This window comes from Lingula anatina, chromosome 3 (genome assembly GCF_051362555.1).
Source record: "Lingula anatina isolate TDL-2025a chromosome 3, LinAna3.0, whole genome shotgun sequence".
NCBI classification, from domain to species: Eukaryota; Metazoa; Brachiopoda; class Lingulata; order Lingulida; family Lingulidae; genus Lingula; species Lingula anatina.
In genome coordinates, this window is record NC_141769.1 from 9,516,021 (window position 1) to 9,536,736 (window position 20,716).

A 20,716-nucleotide genomic window follows, 5' to 3' on the forward strand; every position below is an offset into this window, starting at 1 on the left:
AGAGACGTGTTTAATCAGCAAAGTTTTACTGAACCAAAAAACGAGCACCTGTGAAAGTGGTGACGTCATATATCAACATGGTGGACAAGGGGTGAAAGTACAGGAAGTGTGAAGAAAATATTTCGCACAAAGTCGATCTTTTTGAGAGTTTGATTTTACCAATCGTTTTCAGACAAGTGCATTCAAGTTTTTTTCATATCTGAGGAATATTTTGCAACGTCTGGTGTATCTGTGTTACCATGGCCGGCTACGAAAAATTTAGATCGATAACTGGTAAGAAATGGATTCTTTATTGATACACCTTTACAAATAAGGTACAATCAAAGACAAAGACAATTACATCTAACTACAACAGTACAAACAGGTATATAAATAAATATAAATATACATGATTTCAATGTTTACATGTAGCATAATATCAATAAGTTACTTTATAATAAGTTATATAAGGAATGTATGATGGCAATCTATACATGAAGGTGATGAATTAGAATGAGTACATTGGAGAGAGTACAATGCATTAATAGAGGGCCTGTTCTCTTTGTTTTAAGCATCTATTTACAAAACACATAACCATTCTAAGAATGTCTATGTCTTGGGCACCCATAAGAAGATTAAACAGTTTATTATTGCTGAGGTCGCCCAGGGGTAGGAAATCTGACAGCTGCCCTCTGAAGGAATCACGTAGTGAGTCATACGCTTTACACTCTAGTAGGAGGTGGAACTCATCTTCTACTTTATTGGAATCACAAAGTTTGCACAATCTTAACTCTGCGGGGATTTTTGGCTTGCAGTACCTGCCCCGTTCAATAGAGAGGTTGTGGGCGCTCACACGTAATTTGCAGAAGTTAGCCGTAATATTTTTTGGGGCCATGTGGGTGTAATTTTCACACACAAATTCCTTCTTAAATTTAACATAGGTTCTTAGTTTATTATCACTGCCCGTTTTGCTCATCAATGTGGCCCACTGGTCCTGATATACAGAGTGCAGAGACTTTTTGGTCAAGGTCTGAGCTATCTTACCAGATACTGAGACTGGATTAGACCATAAATTCCCCAGGTTGTTCATGTTAAGTACAGTTTTTATACCAGAGGACCATGTAAACACACCGGATGAGGATAGGGATCTGTTCTCAATCAGAGCATCGGTGACTAAGGTAGACTGACCATTGTATATGGTTTTGTACAGGTGGCACCAATATTTGATGGACAGTGACAGTAATTGGATGAGAATGGGGAAGCTGCCTAGCTCACCACGTGCGGCATGATTAGTAGAGTTTTTGTTAATCCCTAGTATGGTTTTACAGGTTTTTAGGTGGACGAGTTCAGCAGGGGGCTTTTCGCATATATTTAAAAACTTTTCAATGGTCAAATTACGTAGTAGGTAAGGGGCCCAAATTTCGCACCCATAGCTAAGGATTGGAAGTAGGAGTGATTTGAATAACTTTAAGGCAATTTTTGTGGGCGCTGAAAATAGCTGATTTCTTAATTTGAAAAATACTTTGAGTGCTTTATTTTTTACATCCTCCATGGCCTTGGTAAATTTGCCGGATGGAGTGAAGGTCAGGCCGAGGTAACAATATTCGGAGGTGTTTTCTACTGGATTTGTGCCTAACATAAATTGGTTGGTTTTTAGGAGATGGCCAGCCTTATTAAATATCATGATTTTGGTTTTTGCTATATTGATGATAAGTTTCCATTTGGTGCAGTAATTGTGGAGTAGGTTTAGAGAGTGTTGAAGTCCTTGGGCACTTTGTGAGATGAGTACCAGGTCATCAGCATACATGAGGCAGCTTACAGGTTTGTTATTTAAATAGGCAGGGTCGTTTTCTTTATTAACATCGAAAATATTAGGTAGGTCGCTTAGGAAGAGATTGAAAAGGGAGGGACTTAATACACAGCCTTGTTTCACGCCTACCGTGGAATTTATGGGTTTGGTTAGTTTGTTGTTGCAGATAATAGAGAATTGAGTAGAGCTGTACATGCTATGGATTATATTTATAAATTTAGAACTAAAATTGGAAAGGATAAGTTTGTGGAGTAGGGCATTTCTCCAGACCGTGTCAAATGCTGAAGAGAAGTCAACAAAACAAACATAAAATTTGGATTTGGAGGCCTTGTTTATGTATTTGTCTATGAGGGTCTTTAGAGTTAGTAGATGGTCACTGGTACGGGCGCCTTTTGTAAAGCCAATTTGGTTTTCAGGTATAATGCGGTTCTTATAAATAAATTTGTTGATCCTACTGTTAAGAATTTGACAAAAAAGTTTACAAACATTACTTGAGATAGCAATGCCTCTATAGTTTTTGGGGTCTGTCCTATCTCCCTTTTTGTGGAGCATTGTTAGGGTACTAAGCCGCCAAGCTTCTGGGAAACAACCGCTTATGTATATGGCATTGAAAACTTTACATAAAACTGGAGCCAAGTAGTCTATTCCCTCTCTGAGTAGTTCGTTTGGGATACCATCCATACCTGGGGTTTTGTTATTTTTAAGCTTCTTGGCGGCAGTAGTGATTTCTTGTACAGTGAAAGAGAAGTCGACCTCATTAAATATAACTTCTCTATTTGATTTGAAAGAGTTTTCAATGCTGTTCTCAAAGTTAGGGTCTTTGTGGGGGATGTGTCGATTCATAAGTGTGTTAAAGTGGTCCCACCATTGCTTGGGGTCAATGGGATTAGAGGACGGCTGTTTTTTGGTACATAATTGATCAAATAATTTCCAGAAAGATTGTGGGTTTTCACTTTCAAGTTTTTCAATAGAATTATAGATTTTATCCCTAAAGTCATTACACTTTTTGTTCAGCATCTTTTTGTATTGTTTTCTTATTCTGTTTAGGTTATGAAGTAGGGAGACATTAGATGGGTTTTTACTTATCTGTCGTGACATGTGTTTTAGTTGCCTACCAAGTTCCCTGCAATTGTTATCATACCAAGGTTTACTGGGTTTGGTGGATTTCTTAGGTTTGGTGGGGGGCTTGTGTTTAATTCCTGCTTTTATGCCTAGGTCAGTTATGAGATGGTTTAGATCTGAGACACACTGCTGTATTCCGTTATTATCTGTTTGGAAGTCTACTGAAAGGAGTTTGTTGATCCTATCAATACTGTGGGGCAGAGCCAGGCATTTTAATCAGAGATTACGTGAGTGACTGTTCCAATAAAACCTCCCAGGAGCATTCATAGAGACATCGTTATCAAGTGTGGGAGCAGGGTGCATAGGTATGCGGATTCTGAGGACACAAGAGATCATACAGTGGATCGAGAAGGGGGATAAGTTGTGTACCCTAAAATATTCTACTTGATCTAGCAAACTATAGTGACACAACATATAATCAATGACACTAGGTAGACCCCTATGATTATAACAAGTATAATAGCCAGCTGTGTCCCCTAACTTTCTACTGTTAACAATACGTAATCCACTACTTTTACACAAGTCTAAAAGTTTTTTTCCATATGTGTCTACTTCATGACAATCCATACTATTCCTTGGCAAATATACATCACTTATATAATTACAGCCTACACTAATGTGATCAGAACTATCATCTACTAAGAAATCTGCCCTGGTGTTTGTTTTTGCATTGAAGTCACCAAGGATGAGGCATTTACCTAAAGTGTCAAATTTGGCAATATCTTGGAAATTAAAGAATGATTTGTTAAGTTTGAGCCACATGAATTCACTATTGGAGGGCTTTAGGAAGCTGATTCCTTTTAATAGATTATTTCTGACTCCCACTGCTAAACCCCCAAATGCCTTAGGAGCCTTGGGGGATTTAGGTCTCACATTCATTTCGATATGAAACCCATCTAAGTAAATATTATCGGATTGTTTGCAGTGGGTTTCTACCAGGCAGAATATGTCCATTTGTGAGATGGCCTGAGTGAATTCAGTTAGCTCAATCTTAGAAATCAAAGAAGTGAAAGTGGGTGGGAAATTTTACTGTAGGCTGTAAATGTAAACAACTTTAATATGTACCTTTCCACACTTGACAAGTGTCTTTATGATTTGATCTTAATTTTCAGTATTCAAAGATATAAAGAGCGTTTCCGAAATTTTGTTGCAGGAAGGTCTCAGATTTAGATTTTGTGATTATTGACTAATTATATATTCTACAGTCGGTCGTCCGAGCACTTTGCGTTTGCCTTTAGAAGCAACCGGCAAATCCATGGTGGAAGTTGGGGTTACTCTACAGAAAAAAACGAGGTGGATGGCATTGACTTTTATGTGAGAGTCGTCAGACTTTGTCATATTATGTCATAATTTACAGGGTTTCATCACTTGTGCCAGGGAGGTTGAGCCATTTACCTGTGCGATTTCTTTACAGGCCCTTTGTAATGAGTCACTGTGCAACTGCTTACAAAAAAATTGACCTTAACTGCCAATGGCTTACACAAGTGCACCAACTCTAAGTATCCTAAGTATATGAGGTGATGAAATCAAAATTGCAATTTTTTTTCAAATGTACAGTAGAACATTAAGAAGACCTGTAAAATGCATAACACTGAGAGGTTATTACAATAACTATTATTACAAGGTCACCCCAAACTGTGAGTAAATCACCTGGTGCTAGGGAGTGGGCCGGGTGAGGGCAATGTTATCAAGGCTTTATGGCTTTATTTGGTCTGTGTTTTAATACAAGCTTGAGAAGAGAGCATGAGCACTTGCTTGCTGACTTTTGAAGAGAAGATGGTGTTACAAGTATTTTATTTTAAATATTAGCAGCTCTACATGATATTTGTGAGCTCAGTTTAATTAATATGCAATTTTCTGGTATGAAATCCTGGAAAGCAGTACATACGTTCATATAACTTTAACTAGCAGTGCAATATCAACATGCATACATTGATACAATTGACACCATACTTGATGAAATCAATAACTTTCTGAGGATGTTCTCTTTGAGGAGATATGAATTTAAACCAATGTAGAACAAATGACTCGGTCGTGCTGTATTCGACATACAAGCACGTCATGTACGAGTGCGTTCCACAGTCTGTTGCACTCCTGTTACTCACTAGTGTAGTAGCCAATCAGAGGCCGTGGTTTAATTCAGATACAACACTCGTCACGGAGCTGTACGTGAAAATTACTCATGTATTGTCTCGCACTCATAATATTTCAGGTATAGCTCTGGGCTTTGTATTGTGTCTATCATGTCAGGCTCATCCAGGTAAGCAAAGAGTCTGCTTTAAGATTCTCAGATGCAAATAACGATTGGAAGTTAGGGGCGATTTTATTTGTTAACAAGGTAAGCAGCGTCTTATTACAGGGGCCTATGAAGAAAATCACCCAGGTTAACGGCTCAATCTCCCTGACGCAAGTCATCTACACATAACCCTGTAAAGTATGATACAATCTGACAAATCTGATGACTTCAACGTAGAATAAATGCTATCCATCATGTTTTTTCTGTGGCTTTACCCCAACTTCCAGCGACTGGACTTGCCTTTTGCTAAGACGTGTGACCTCAGCCTGACTGAAGAAATACTCATAGTCACTTGACTTTCTAGTACTGAACCTTGACCTGTCAGAAGTTACTGGAGGTGAACATCTTTTGGAAGTTAGTGAGGCTTGAACAATAGCTGTGTGCACAACGATACCAGATGACTAACAGGAAGTAAAACAAAGTTATAAATAAACATGTATTGATAAATGTAACTCGGGCAGTGTTTTTTTTAAATTCAGCTGATAGTTTTATTTTTATTTTCTAGTGGTGTTTCTGATACTGTGTGCGTCCAGATTGATAAATGCTGAAGGTATGGTCCCCTTTTAGATTAATAAAATAAACATTTAGAGTAACCAAGTACTGTATATTTTGTCATTGGATTTTTTCTCTCTTTTCATTTGTACATATTGACTATTTTCACTGCAAATGGATAACATTATGCAAAGATTTAGTCTACCTTACAGTGATAAACCACTTAAATTAAATCCCTTCAGTGTTACTACCTTATCTACAGTCTAATATCAATAAAGTACTTGGGTATTGTGTATGTACCAGATGAATCATAACAGTAGAGAGGATGTTTTAAAAGTTTTGCATTTTTTCAGAAGCAGATGCTTGCACGACGACTTTCAGTAACTCCACTGGTAGCATCCCAGTAACAAAATTTCAACCTGGAATCAACTGTACATGGAGATTCAACCGGACTTCAAATGCCAGCATTTATATCAATTTTAAGCACACTTTTTCAATCGGCCTAGGTGCCGCTCTGCAAATTCTGAATGGAGACAATAAACCCATTGCTACTCTTACTGGACCACAAGGCAAGTCTTTTCTTTTCTTTTGAATGAATTATCTTGGATTTGTTATCATTTCTGGCATGTATTTGACACAGTGGGTTCTGCCATGTACAGGCATGGGAGTATTTGAATTTATGTTATTTATTGAAAATCTACTGTTGGCATTATCTTAGTATGGTTCCTCCTTATTTAAGCCTTAAATGCATAGGTGTTCTAATGAATGTGTAAAATATTTCACTGGGGACTTCCTGGTTCAGGTGTAAGTCTATTGTTATAATTAATATGAGATATTTTAGATGAGTTCCTGACTAGAATAGAATTAACTGAGTTTAAATCTTTTCCTTTTTTTAAAATTTTTTTATTTTATTTATTTTTTTTTAGAATTGAACTTTTGAGTTTATCATTAATCTTATAAAGAATCAGGTTGTTTACTATTGACAATATAAATTAATCTAGAATTACCAGTTGTTAATATTGTCTGTTGTTGTAATTCAGATGAATTTTTGGCTGTAATAACAAAACCAGACAACGCGACCATCATGTTTCAAAATGGCAATTCACCCTCCTATTTTGGGATGACCTACTCAACCACAAGTAAGACAACAAGTTGTGAATAGCATTGTTAGCATTTTTTTAAAATGTTACTATTTTGAAAAATTGACTGTGGATTGCAATTTTTTAATTGTTGTGGTATTTTACACTTCTTGGGTGCATAACATGGAATAAAAAACTTCAATGTTCTATTCTGAAGCTCTGAATCAACAGTATGTCAAAAATCTTTACTTATGTTTGGAAGCATTGAAGTTTGAATTAATTTTTGTAATCAGTAGAGTAATTGCATTATTTTTTCTCTGTTTCAAAAGACACAGAATAATTTTGTGAAAATTCAGAAAGACAAAGTAACCATATGTTTTATAGAACTTAGTAGTACTAAATTTCACACTATTTATTTTTTTCATTCTAATTTTCATGTATAGAATGCAGTCAGACAGTCAGCTGGGATGCAGCCACCATACGATCTCCATATGTTCCAGTTGATAGTGGTTCAGTATCTTGTCAGTATACCATAAAAACAGACAATGCTAGCTTTCCATTCTTATCATTCTCTGTTTTTGACTTCACCAAGATGACCATGGAGGTTTTTGGGAAAAAGAGTCCTGCGTCAAGTAGCTCTGATGATCTTCTGAAAAATTTGACAGGTGATAATGGTTTAGAATTTAGAATTTCACAGCTGGAATTACAATTTTAGAGTTAATGATGTTGGTTTTCCATACTTGACATGAAAACTACTCATTAAAATTTACAAAAGAAAAGACATAATTTTCTTCTAAAAATGTCTATATTTTACTTGTAAACAATTTTAAATGATTATATTATATAAAACGTTTTTCTTCCAATTAAATGCTTAACTACTAGTAAAAAAATTGTTATATTTTAAAGTCACATCCCTTCACCGTGTTTGGTACACATACACAAGTTGAGAAAAAATTAAGTTAGATATCAACAATGTTTATGGTATTTTAAAGATTGTTATTTCCTCCAGGACAGTCTAGCAGGCCTGATGACATCATGAGCTTTGCCAATACTATGACCATTCAACTAACTCTCCCTCTTGCACAGAAGCAGACTGGCTTTGTTGCAAGCTATGCCTCTGTCAGTCAGAGTGAGTATGGCATTTTCTGTTTAGTTTTAAGCACCTCATCTGCTTCGATATATATATATATATATATATATATATATATATATATATATATATTTATATATATATATATATTTATTTATTTATTTATATTTATATATTTATATAATTTATTTTTGCAAGATATCCATTTTATTGAACGGACTTGAAAAGCTCACTTTCTAGTATGTACCAATGAGTCAATTGTTCAATTAAATTTTGATATTTTGCTGGTGGATTTTCCAATCAGCCCGATGAAAAGGAAAAAGGAGGAAGATCATAAATTAATTTAGTATATATCCTTATTACAATGAGTTAAATTGAATGTTTTCTGAATAGCATTCTTCATAATTTATATTTTAATTTTCAGGTTGCAGTGGTATTTATGAAATTGGTGAAGAAACACCATTTTTCATCCCGCCATTTGGAAACTACTCTAATAATCTTGACTGCAGAGGAATGGCCTACCTGAACGACACGATGAAACAACGCTTTTCATTGACCTTGATATTGAATAGTCTTGATCTAGGTGATGACTATGACACCATTGTTGTGAATGATGGTGGTTCAAGGTTTTCCCCAACACTTACAACATGGAAGAGAGGAACAACAGCAGGTTTGTAGTGGTAGATAAATTTTTAGGGCTCATTCCCAATCTTTCAATGTAGATTGATCCAACTCTGCAGGGAATCTCGCAGAATGCAATCAGATAAACAGATATATGCACCTCTTCCTGGCATTGAGTAGAATACTGAACAGCTGGTGATCTCAGAGCTGGGGTCCAGCTAAAATAGACTAGAATTCATTTCAGATTAAGAGAATCTTCAAATTCATTCTTTCAGTTGGAAACGTAAGGTTAATTTTTGCTTATTCACTAAAACAACTTGCTGATTAGATGATGTTTAATTACAACCATTTGCCATTCATATTTGTAATTTTTCTAGGTTCTGTGTTGGTGAGCAGTACGGGAAAATTGTGGATGATGTTTAAAACTGATGAAACACAAACAGGCAGAGGTGTACATTTTACAGTAAGACCACAAGGTAAACCGCATGTTGGCAGAACTGCAAATTTATGGATATTTTGTGCGGATTCCTTTTGTGACTTATTAGCACTGGCATATGTTCAGCCTATTTGATTGTTGGAATATTGTCATCATCAAAGGAATTATTTCAAAAATAATATAGACTTTCATAAATCAACTCATAGCAAATATTTGAATGGTAGTCAAATCTAATAAGGAATTAAATTGTCTGTAACATTTGCAAGGGCATACACGTATCTTTAAACCTGCTATTCAGTAAAGCAGGACTTAAGTCTTAAAATTAATCTTAATCTTGCAGAACTAGGCCAATATAGCCCACGGCAGACTTTTTTTAGTACAATTAAGTGACAATAAAATATGTGTGCACTGTATTATAGAAATATGTTAATCTTCATTTGTTAGCATGTTCTTTGTGTTTTAGCTGTTGGAGGTGTCCTGAGAGGATCTGGCCACATTAAAGTACAGAATTACTCCATGACTGTCAACACAACAAACCCAATTTATTATTTGCTCTCAGTAGAGGAAGGCAAACAGGTAGTATTGGATAGTATTGTATCTGTTTTTTACAATGCTGAATGCTCCTCTCTCTCTCTTTCTCTCTCTCCAGCCACTACATCAATGATCAGATTAGGTCACTTTAAGTAATTTTTGACATTATCCTCAAGGTCACTGTTTTGAACTCTCCCTGTCAGTGGGCCCTCTATTCTTTTAATTTGTAGATTTATTGGCAGATAGTATGATACATTACAAAACATGGGCAGATTTTAAAACTATAATCGATGCAAATTTGTTTGCAGTTTCTTCTTTGTTAATCATTTTAGGTTGTGTTTAAGATTACTGAAAAGTATCTCTTCCCAGCTGCATCAATCATTTGTCATGATGGCACACAGACTACTGACCCTGTGGTAGGGAATTTTAGGTAAAGAATAATGTAAAGATAGAAAAACTATTAAAAAAGAAACTTTCACTTTATGATGCTAGCATCATACAAAAGTGGTTTTACCTCTTGTTTTACTGAAATTAAATTTATAATCTTGATCTAATTCATAAAAGAAATAAAGTTTGATTTTTTCAGCTGTAGACTTATGACCAAAATTTCTCAACAATGGTTGATGTGTATGAATGTTAGCAAAAAAAAAAAAAAAAACAGGATTATAGAAAGCAAAGTACATGAAAGGCAGCAATTTATGTCTAGAGTTGCCTTGCTTTTTTATAGTTCCCATGTGGAGTTCCATCCAGTGTTTTCAAGTGGACAAAATCTGTTTGTAGTTATACAGAATGTTGAGGGGCCCCGGCAGTTCTTGATGGCTAATTTCACCTCTGCACCTGCTGGTGAGAAGTGGAGACATATATCCATTATAAATTTGTTAGATCTCATAACCTCAAAATTTCCAGAGTTTTACATTCAAATGTTGGTGTTTCAGTTAATGTTTTTCAACCTGTTATAATAAATTACAAGAGAAAATGGACAAGCTATTTTGCTTTTTGGAAGAAAATGAATATTTGGTAGAATCTATTTTTTATTTTTTAATGTGAGATTATCTATTGTTCAACTACATAAATTCATAAAATCTTACCTTTCAATTAATGTTTACCCTTGTTTCTGTCATTTGTGTTTAAGGTGCTTTCCAACTGACTTGTTTCAGGCACCAACAAACACTCCACTAGTGCTGATGACACTTATCAACTTCAGGCACCAGCCACCAACGCCTCTATGAACGCCACCTGGCTCATCCACCCAATACCTGACAGTGGAAGTAAGGATAATATAATACTATCAGTGGTCTTCTTGTTTTAGAATAAATTGATTTAAATAATATTTTGTATTTCATAATAATAATTATTATTATTGTCATCATTATTTTTTCATTAATTTGAAGTTATTTATGTTTTCGTATCTTTTTGTGTTTAAATGAAGGACCTGCAGATTTTCTAAGAAATAACTGCCATGCCAAAATATATTTTGGAAAAACTAAGGAATCCTTTATGGCCACATTACAAATGTGTATTTGACCCTTAAATATAAGATATAAAGTTAGTTAAACATAAAAAGATTTTTTATCTTGACTTAATAGTTAGTTGAAGGTTTTCTTTTTATTTTAAATTAGTAAATTTGATAAAATTTTTCTCTGGAAGAATATGGTCCTAACCTTAAAGCTAACATGATGGAGTTCAGATCCAATATCATTAGTCAAATGATTATTATTTTGGCAGATGTCACCATGATTAAGACCATAAAGCTGTCCAGTCTGTCCTTGCCTCGGGACAGTGTGTTGACCGTCAGACGGGGAATCTCAGATGAGAGTCCAGTACTGTTTACACTGAGAGGGGAGGACCAACAGTGGGCACCTGAGATTGCTGTCTCATCTTCTGATGGAGCAAGGTGAGATTTTATATGAATGAGATACGTTTATTGTAACTCAAAAATCAAAAGAGAATTGATGAAATGCTTAACTCATAATAGCATTAATATTTTTTATTGTGGTGTAATATTTTTTTCCTGATCTTGTTAAAAATTCTCTTTATTGGTATATCTTTCAGGTTAGATTACATGCAGATGGCGACCAACTCGAGTGTGAATTCAACAGATGAAGACACCTCTGTTACCCCACAACTCCTTTTTACTGCCTCTTACAGAACTGCACCAGGTACTTTGTATTGTTTTGGTTATTGTACCACCAGCGTTAGCGCTGGCGGTACACATGGTTTCGGTCCCATCCGGATCGTTCCGCCGGCTCCGCCGGCTCCGCCGGCTCCGCCGGCTCCGTTGGCTCCGCCGGACGGCTACCGTTACCGCTTCTCCTCCTAGACGGTAAGGGCCCCCGTACCCATCTCATGGATTTAGGTCATCTATAATCTCAACTCGTTCCACGTAAAATTTGGGCTTTGTCGGTATTGGGGTCTGGGTGTGGCACTCATTGCAATGCACCCTTGTCTAAAAATGGCAAAATTAAATGCTAATTATCTACCCTACGGAAGGAGTTATGGGAAAAATTTCTATAGACGGCTTTCCAAAAGTCATATGTGTAGATTTCAAAAATACCCTTGGATTTGACCTTTGACCTTTACTTCAAGGTCAAATGGGCCAAAATTTTCAAAAAAATGAAATTTTTTACGAAAAAAATTTTTTTTGCCCTGTTATTCAGACACCACACAGACTTAACCAATAATATTATTGGAAGGTGTTACCCTTCAGGTCATCTTTCATCTCCATGAATTTGGGGTCAATCGGTGCATTTTCACGGGAGTAGCGGCCATAAGATACCGAAACTGAAAACTGTCTCTAATTCGGGAACCGTTAATGCTAGAGACCCATTCTTTTTTGCATTTTGTGGAGCATGGAAAGCCCAACACTGGAGGTGGTCTCGGTTTTTTTGTATTCCATACGGTTTTCGAGTTACGCTGTATCAAAAAGTACATATTGGTGGTAAAAGCAAAATGTGCAGTACGGTAATGGATAATAAATTTTGAACTCTGGAAAAATAAAACATAAGGCTTGGCAAAGCAGACAACTTGTGTTCAAAAATGACATTATTTCATCAAATTTGAACTTCTGAAACTTCAGAGCACCTCCTATTTCAAGAATTTTGACCAAAATGACATTTTCTTTATTTTAATTAATTTTTTCTGTACGAAATTTAAGGCACATTATGGTAACTCCAAAATTATAACATTTAGTCCCTTATATCTCCAAAACTGGCAGAGATAGGTCCATAGTTACTATTGAAGTTGAATAGGAAGTCATATACTGGCAATCTTACTATGACCTTGAAAGTGACCTTTGACCTACTTTTCACCATGAACTGAACTTTGCAAATTTTTCTTCCCTTTTATCTCCAAAACTGGCAGAGATAGGTCCATAGTTACTATTGAAGTTGAATAGGAAGTCATATACTGGCAATCTAAATGTGACCTTAAAATTGACCTTTGACCTACTTTTCACCATAAACTGAATTTTGCAAAATTTGCTTCCCTTTTATCTCCAAAACTGGCAGAGATAGGTCCATAGTTACTATTGAACTTGAATAGGAAGTCATATACTGGCAATCAAAATGTGACCTTAAAATTGACCTTTGACCTACTTTACACCATGAACTGAATTTTGCAAATTTTGCTTTCCTTTTCTCTCCAAAACTGGCAGAGATAGGTCCATAGTTACTATTTAACTTGAATAGGAAGTCATATACTGGCAATCTAAATGTGACCTTAAAATTGACCTTTGACCTACTTTACACCATGAACTGAATTTTGCAAATTTTGCTTTCCTTTTATCTCCAAAACTGGCTGAGATAGGTCCGTAGTTACTATTGAACTTGAATAGGAAGTCATATACTGGCAATCTAAATGTGACCTCAAAATTGACCTTTGACCTACTTTTCACCATAAACTGAACTTTGCAAATTTTGCTTCCCTTTTATCTCCAAAACTGGCAGAGATAGGTCCATAGTTACTATTGAACTTGAATAGGAAGTCATATACTGGCAATCTAAATGTGACCTTGAAATTGACCTTTGACCTACTTTACACCATGAACTGAATTTTGCAAATTTTGCTTTCCTTTTATCTCCAAACCTGGCTGAGATAGGTCCGTAGTTACTATTGAACTTGAATAGGAAGTCATATACTGGCATTATAAATGTGACATTAAAATTGACCTTTGTCCTACTTTTCACCATAAACTGAACTTTGCAAATTTTGCTTCCCTTTTATCTCCAAAACTGGCAGAGATAGGTCCATAGTTACTATTGAACTTGAATAGGAAGTCATATACTGGCAATCTAAATGTGACCTTGAAATTGACCTTTGACCTACTTTTTATCATGAACTGAACTCTGCTAATTTCTTTCTCTTTTAACTTCAAACTTGACAGAGATAGGTCCATAAATACTCTTGAACTTGAATAGGAAGTCATATACTGGCAATTTACTGTGACCTTGAAATTGACCCTTGACCTACCTTACGAAGAACTTAAATTTGATTGTACCATATATATTTTTTGCAATAGTTTAAAAATTCTTGTTGATTGCATTTTTACAGCTTGTCAAGCACAAAACTGGTGGCTGTGTCCCTTATTTTGTGTATGTGGGGGTCTATACGAATGCGCTTGCTCCAGCTGGTGGTACAATATTCGGAGGCGGTATCGCCTCTCTGATCCTCTAGTTACTATTAATTTTCCGTCATACCAAGCCTTTGCTTTGATGGCCATACAAAAAATGGGAATGACAAGTAAATGAAATAGTTAGAAGTATTACATGGCTTAACAAATAAATGCAATTATTAACCAACTTTAGGCAAATAAATTTGTAATGGAAAGTATTATTTAATAATGAACAAAATTGTATAATTTTCAAGTAACAGACAAGTACAGTATATATAAATCTATTATTATTATTATTATCTTAGCCTGTAATGCAGTCTTAGATGGCAAAAGTGGAACTTTCACCAGTCCAAACTTTCCTGACTCCTATCCTCTCAATGCCTGGTGTCTGTGGGTCATTAAGTTAACTGACCAGAAAGAAAAGCTTGTCCACCTCAGCTTTGATACCTTTCACCTGGCTACTCCCCATTATGTGAAGGTCATGAGAGCCGTACATCAGAACGGCACCAATGGAAGCGAACCTGATACGATTGGTCAATATAATGGTGATGTCATACCCAATGATGTGATCAGTTCGGGAGAAGAGTTGTGGGTGTGGTTTTTGTCAAAGAGTAAGAGTACATCAGTAAAGCAAGGAGTGAATGTTTCTTATGAATTGATTGGTGAGTATTGACTTCAAACTGGTTTTTTTTTTTGGGGGGGGGGGATTGTAAATTTATACTCAGTCATTTTTAAACCCCCAAGTTCAATCCATGCAGATAGTATTGGGAAGATTACATAAACTTTATTAATGGCTAGTCAAATCACTGGGTTGTATTGTAGCCAGGACTGTACAATAAATGTCACCTTGTGAGTAACAACATGTACTCTCATCAGTCAGTCTCTGACCAGGTTTGCAGTAGGCTAACTGTGAGGAAAAATCCCAGCCTGTGCTAAATAATAACTACTATATGATCCAACTACCAAGCCAATGAACATTTTTGCTTTAACAGATATGACTTAAAATAAACATTTGACATTGCATTCACACAAATATTTTTTAAGTGAAACAAAGTAATTTAAGACTCAAAGTTTTACTGGATTATAATCATGCTCCATTTCAGATTGCGGTGGAAATATAACAAAGATCTCAGAAATTGCAACACCTGGTTATCCAAAACCAGTCTCGAAGAATACCACATGTGTGTGGATTGTTACTCTGCCTCCAAAAACTGGGAACTCCACAGTGAACATCATCTCCTTTGACTATGAGATTCATAACTTTATGAATGCGACTGGGTGAGTAACAGTCAACTCTTTGAATATCTAAGTGATATCTTTTTCTTCAGTAATTTTTTTTTTTTTTTTCGAGCAATGACTGGTCTAGGATGGGGGTACAGTAGCCTTATACACTTGTCTTAGCTAAGATCAAAAAAAGGTATACCAAGGATAACAAGACAAAACCAGCAATATCTCTGTGTATGTGCCCCTGACCCCTCTTATCAAAATCCTGGATACAACAACCCCTAAGACACATACATACATACTCAGGACATTAAAATCTGTCCACATAATGATAATAGACAGCATTCAATAAAGGGAACCGGAGAAGATCAGCATTGGTCAGAATTGTGCCGGAAGTGACGTGCAGTGGTGTTAGAAACGAAGCTGAGTGGTCATTTTAACATAGAGGTGAACGGCAGTGAAGACGGGTTGTCGGAGGAAAAAGAAGTTTTCTAAACAACATGGTAAGATAACTCTCTTTTTTTAAGCATTTTGGGCAGAGAAAACTTGTAGAAATAATAAATGCATGATATGAAAACGTGACACGGAACTTGAAGGTGCAAAATCGTGCTTAATTTGCGGTCAACTTGTTTAGAAATAAATGCTGCGTCGACCGCCAGCGCGACAAAAAGCGTAAAGGGGAAATAATTCCCGGGAGTCTATAAATCGTTGTCATGTGGAAATTTGGCATTAATATAATCCGATATGTCCATATCTAAGTATTTTTGGGTGTTTTATGGTATGGGCTGCAATTACAACGATGTTTTAGAGGTCTTGAAGGACCTTGTGAAAACCAGGAAGTAGTTCGTAACTAACAAGTGAAATGTACCGATCTCCGACTGGATCTTCCCAAAAAGACAAAAAGAGAATTCAGGTGAGCTGACAGGTAATTAAGACTAGCTCAAAGTACTAATAATTGACATTATTACGCAATACTCAGTTGGTAAAACGATTCTCACAGGTAGATAAGATGTAACATGACCAATTTCTATAGGCTAATGATTGCCAGCCTGAGGAAATTGATTGCCAGTCTCTTTTGTCAGTGATTTTTAACTCAGATAAGAGGCTGTCAGAATGTCACCTTTGTCTTGGCATTTGTTTCTGATTAGCGCCTTCCCCAGTGTAAAAGGTATATCAGTGTGATCATGTGTGTGGAATTTCATGCCAGATGGACATATAAAGATCTAAAAATTCGTCACGATTTTGCACCTTCAAGTTCCGTGTCACGTTTTCATATCATGCATTTATTATTTCTACAAGTTTTCTCTGCCCAAAATGCGTAAAAAAAGAGAGTTATCTTACCATGTTGTTTAGAAAACTTCTTTTTCCTCCGACAACCCGTCTTCACTGCCGTTCACCTCTATGTTAAAATGACCACTCAGCTTCATTTCTAACACCACTGCACGTCACTTCCGGCACAATTCTGACCAATGCTGATCTTCTCCGGTTCCCTTTATTGAGGTCATGACTGTGATTATTTTTCTAAACATTCATCTTAACCAATAATTGAATACTGTATGCAGAAACCTGTTTGAAATCCGTGATGGTGGTTCCTCCCAGTCTCCACTGGTCCAGATGAATTACAAGAATGGCAAAAGTCCATCTATCCTGTCCACTAGTAATGTACTGTGGATTAAGTACAGATATCAGCATTTAAGTGGCCCAGAAGTACCAGCAGGATTTGCCTTCAGGATGGATTATAAAATAAAAGGTAAGTTGTTCTAAAAACTTTAAAAAAGAAAAGAATCATTTTGCAAAGTAACAATGATAAAATCAAAATGCACTTATTCTTTGGTGATTAGATATTCTGGAAATAAAAAAAAGAATCATTTTGCAAAGAAACAATGATAAAATCAAAATGCACTTATCCTTTGGTGATTAGATATTCTGGAATTTTTTTTCCTTGATTCATCTGGATATTTGTAATTACAGTGTTAGTCAGTGCATGTAGTAGATAGTAAGATATTGATATTACCTTACATTGTAAGTCCATATACTTATGTTCCAGTGATCAAAGAGGTGAACAGTCTTTTGGCTGTCATAACATTCTCACTACCCCTCATTCAAATGTCTCTTTCAGAATGTCCCCTGTCAGATCAGTGTGACAATGGTAAATGTATTCATGCTGACTGGAAGTGTGACGGCATCTACCAGTGTCAGGACAGATCAGACGAGAAAGGCTGTGCCAAACCTGGCACACTCAGCTCAGGAGCAGGTATGTGAAAGTTTCTGTGTGTGTGTGTGCGCGCGCATGAATAAGGGGTTTGAGAGTAGGTGGATTGATATTGGAAAAGAATTAGGAGTAACCTTGTCATCAATATAAGATGTAAACTAAAAGATGCTATTTAAAAATTTGTCACTGCTCTTATTACCTCATTGACTTATTATCTTTAAGCATTGCACTTTAATTTTATATAATGGTTCTCCATCTGAAAACCTGATGCAACCCCCTTTGTACCCTGAACAATCAGAACTGATAAAATTAATATGAAATCGAATGCTGACCATGTATCTTGTCATGTCCATTACAGTGTCCTACCTGGCTCTGGCCTTGTCCATCCTTGGGTCACTGGTGGCTGGATTCCTGATAGCTTGCCTCATTCCTTACTGCTACAAGCGCTACAGGTTTGCTCGATACAGTGAGTTGTTGTCACCAGTCCCCACCTAATCAAAAGAAAGATCTGAAGACTATGAAAATTTGCATGATTTTCAATTGCTTGGAGTGAGATTTTATTGTAGCGCACATGAAGAAGAGAGGATCTGATGAGAGTGAAAGAAGGATTTTTTTCTTCAACATTTCAAATTTGCTGAAATGAGATTGTTTGTTCAAGCTGTTGCTATTTAAACGAGAAAATATAAACAAGATAATATTAAAAGAGATGACAGACTCCACATAGCACATTATCCTATTGTGTGAATTATTGTATATTACAAACATATTTTGTGGAACATTTTTTTTCACATTATTCAAAACTTGAGTGGGTATTACCTGACCAGAGTTTTTGCATAACTGAATCAAAATTTCCAATTCATCATTGCCCCAGTTATGGGGACTCAAACATCTATTCTAAGATCAGGTAGATTTTTTTGGATTATACAGACAACATGTAGATCTGCAATTTACAGACAACACATACACTTATAATTGTAACTGTAGACATATAACTGTATCCCAAGTAGATTCCTAAAAGATAACAGCTGAGACTTAAAACTTTGTGAAATGAAGAGTTATAAACATGGGCAGCTATAAAAGTGTTTAAACCATTTGCTTAATGTTTTAAGTTATAAAAAATATTTACTTTATCCAATTTGACAAATGGTTTTGGCTCAGAAACAAGTAGGAGATACAGTTTAATAGTTAAAAAATAATTCTTTCTTTTATCTGAAGTCCTTTTTTCAACTTTGAATTTATGTATTTATAATTTCAACTGTTGCAATTATCATTGCACTATGCTTAATATGTGTACAAACCTTTCAAATCATTAATTAGTTTGAAATATGTGGTCATATGTTTAAAGCTTAGAAGAAATGGGTTTTAAAACTTCACATTTTACTTTTTAACTTTTATTTCTCTGTGAGTTATTGCAATACTTATGTAAATCATTTACTCTCAACAATTGCATTTTCAAGTTTGAATAGGTTATTAATGCTCTTTACATAATTTTTGTTCATGATTTGTATTTCTTATAGAAATTATCATGAAGGTGCATTTTTGAACGTTTTGTTAATGCTTTTAAGGTCCAAGTTTGGTGTTTAATATTAGGCATTTACATTTTTGGTATTTCCCCATTTAGCAAGCTGATTTTCATTGTTAAGGTTTTAGAATTTAATGTTAATTGCTAATTCGTAGGTCTATAAATATGAAGTAAGATGTTCAAAAGAAAATGCATTTTATTTCATTATTGTGAATGCGTGTACTATATTACCCCAGACAGAATTTTGGTCTGTTTTAGTCTATAACTGGCAGTAAACTCATCATTTATACGTGTAAACCATACGAAGTGTGGCGATAAAATGGAAGCTGACATTTCAGAATGTTACGGAAGCGTTTGTCAGTGATATTATAGAGACGCATATCGGGGCAGTGCCATGAATGAATGAATAGAGGTCTATTTCTTACCAGTGTTTAAGGAATTATTTGGTATTTCATCAGCTTTTGTGTTAATTTACTGATGGAATACGGCGTTCGTTAGACCTTTATATAGCAAGAAAATTTATTTCCCTGAAATTGTCTAGTATTTTCCGATAATGACCAAGTTATATCCTATATAAAGAGTTGAGGGGAAAAAAATTAAATTGGAACCCCCTTTTTGAATTTTAAATTGCTATTTTTACCTTTAGAAGTTCAGTTGATGTTCACCCGTCTTCATCCTCATAACAAGAGTGAGTCAAAATTTGTATACCTGGGAGACAAAAGCAAGGTTATATGTCGTAATTTGTCAACGGTAGACATCCACAGTGTGCCGTGGTGATTAAAGGAAAAGTGCTCATATTTCCAGGGAAATAAAATTTCGTCAAGAAACAGGCCAGAGATTAGGAGTTAGGTATAGAGTAAGAAATAGAGCAGAGGAATCTTCTGAAGACAGGGCTAGAGATTACATTAGAGGGACGTTTTAAAGATTGGGAATAATGGATTCCGCAGTGATTAAAATTAATTTCGATGCATTCCAGACACTTGCCAGATAGCGCTTTCATAGTGCCTACAGTTATTGTTACGTGTTCTTAATGAGTCGTTGGAAATAAAGGATAATTTCTTTATTGCTGGTTGATGTTAGTTTTGCTGTGCACCGACACCTCCTTATGCCGATCCCACACTTGCCTTTGTCGGACCAATATCTGAATATGTTGCACTTACACTTTCGTATGCCAGATCCTACATTTGCCTTTGTCGGACCAATATCTGAATATGTTGCACTTACACTTCCGTATGCCAGATCCTACATTTGCCTTTGTCGGACCCACATCTGCCTTTGTCGCACTTACATCTGCCTATGCCGAACTACATGTTAAGAGTACTTTCACACACAATTTCGTAAGTTCAATGAAATTTAAAGCTTTCACAATTTAAAACTAATAGAAAATGTCTCACACATATGCAAAGGTCAGTTAATAAGACGAACACACGATACCCTCTCATAAATTTGATTCAATAGAATTTGAAATTTAATCTAAGGCCTCATTCAGAATTGGGGACTAACTAGTCCGAGGGTCAATTATGGCCGACCAACTTGAATACTTCCCCACGGGATACCTACACCGTGTCTATTAGCGGATAAGACGGCAAGCTTTGTAGTGGGTCGCTATATTTGACCCTCGGACTAGTTAGTCCCCTATTCTGAATGGGGCCTAAGAAAAACAGTAGGTCCTCGTAATAATAGGAGGTCGTCG

The 20,716-nt window shown here is 35.8% G+C and overlaps 1 protein-coding gene across 4 annotated transcripts; it reads left to right on the top strand.

Moving 5' to 3' along the window:
• The first annotated feature begins 31 nt into the window (after positions 1-31).
• Positions 32-20,086, top strand: LOC106156837 (cubilin-like). Of its 4 annotated transcripts, none has more exons than XM_087007499.1 (19): positions 32-273; positions 5,713-5,757; positions 6,056-6,268; positions 6,740-6,838; positions 7,222-7,443; positions 7,788-7,907; positions 8,293-8,538; positions 8,867-8,965; positions 9,389-9,501; positions 9,789-9,886; positions 10,184-10,299; positions 10,614-10,724; positions 11,182-11,350; positions 11,509-11,615; positions 14,371-14,727; positions 15,169-15,343; positions 16,852-17,039; positions 17,409-17,543; positions 17,860-20,086. In XM_087007499.1, the coding sequence occupies exons 1-19, from the start codon at positions 240-242 to the stop codon at positions 17,994-17,996; spliced, it is 2,784 nt and encodes a 927-aa protein (XP_086863625.1). In that variant the 5' UTR covers positions 32-239; the 3' UTR covers positions 17,997-20,086. The 4 variants fall into 4 exon arrangements, with proteins under 4 accessions (XP_086863625.1, XP_086863624.1, XP_086863626.1 ...); XM_087007498.1 differs by having other exon boundaries at positions 40-273; positions 6,053-6,268; XM_087007500.1 differs by lacking the exon at positions 32-273 and adding an exon at positions 5,544-5,561 and having other exon boundaries at positions 6,053-6,268.
• The last annotated feature ends 630 nt before the right edge of the window (positions 20,087-20,716 follow it).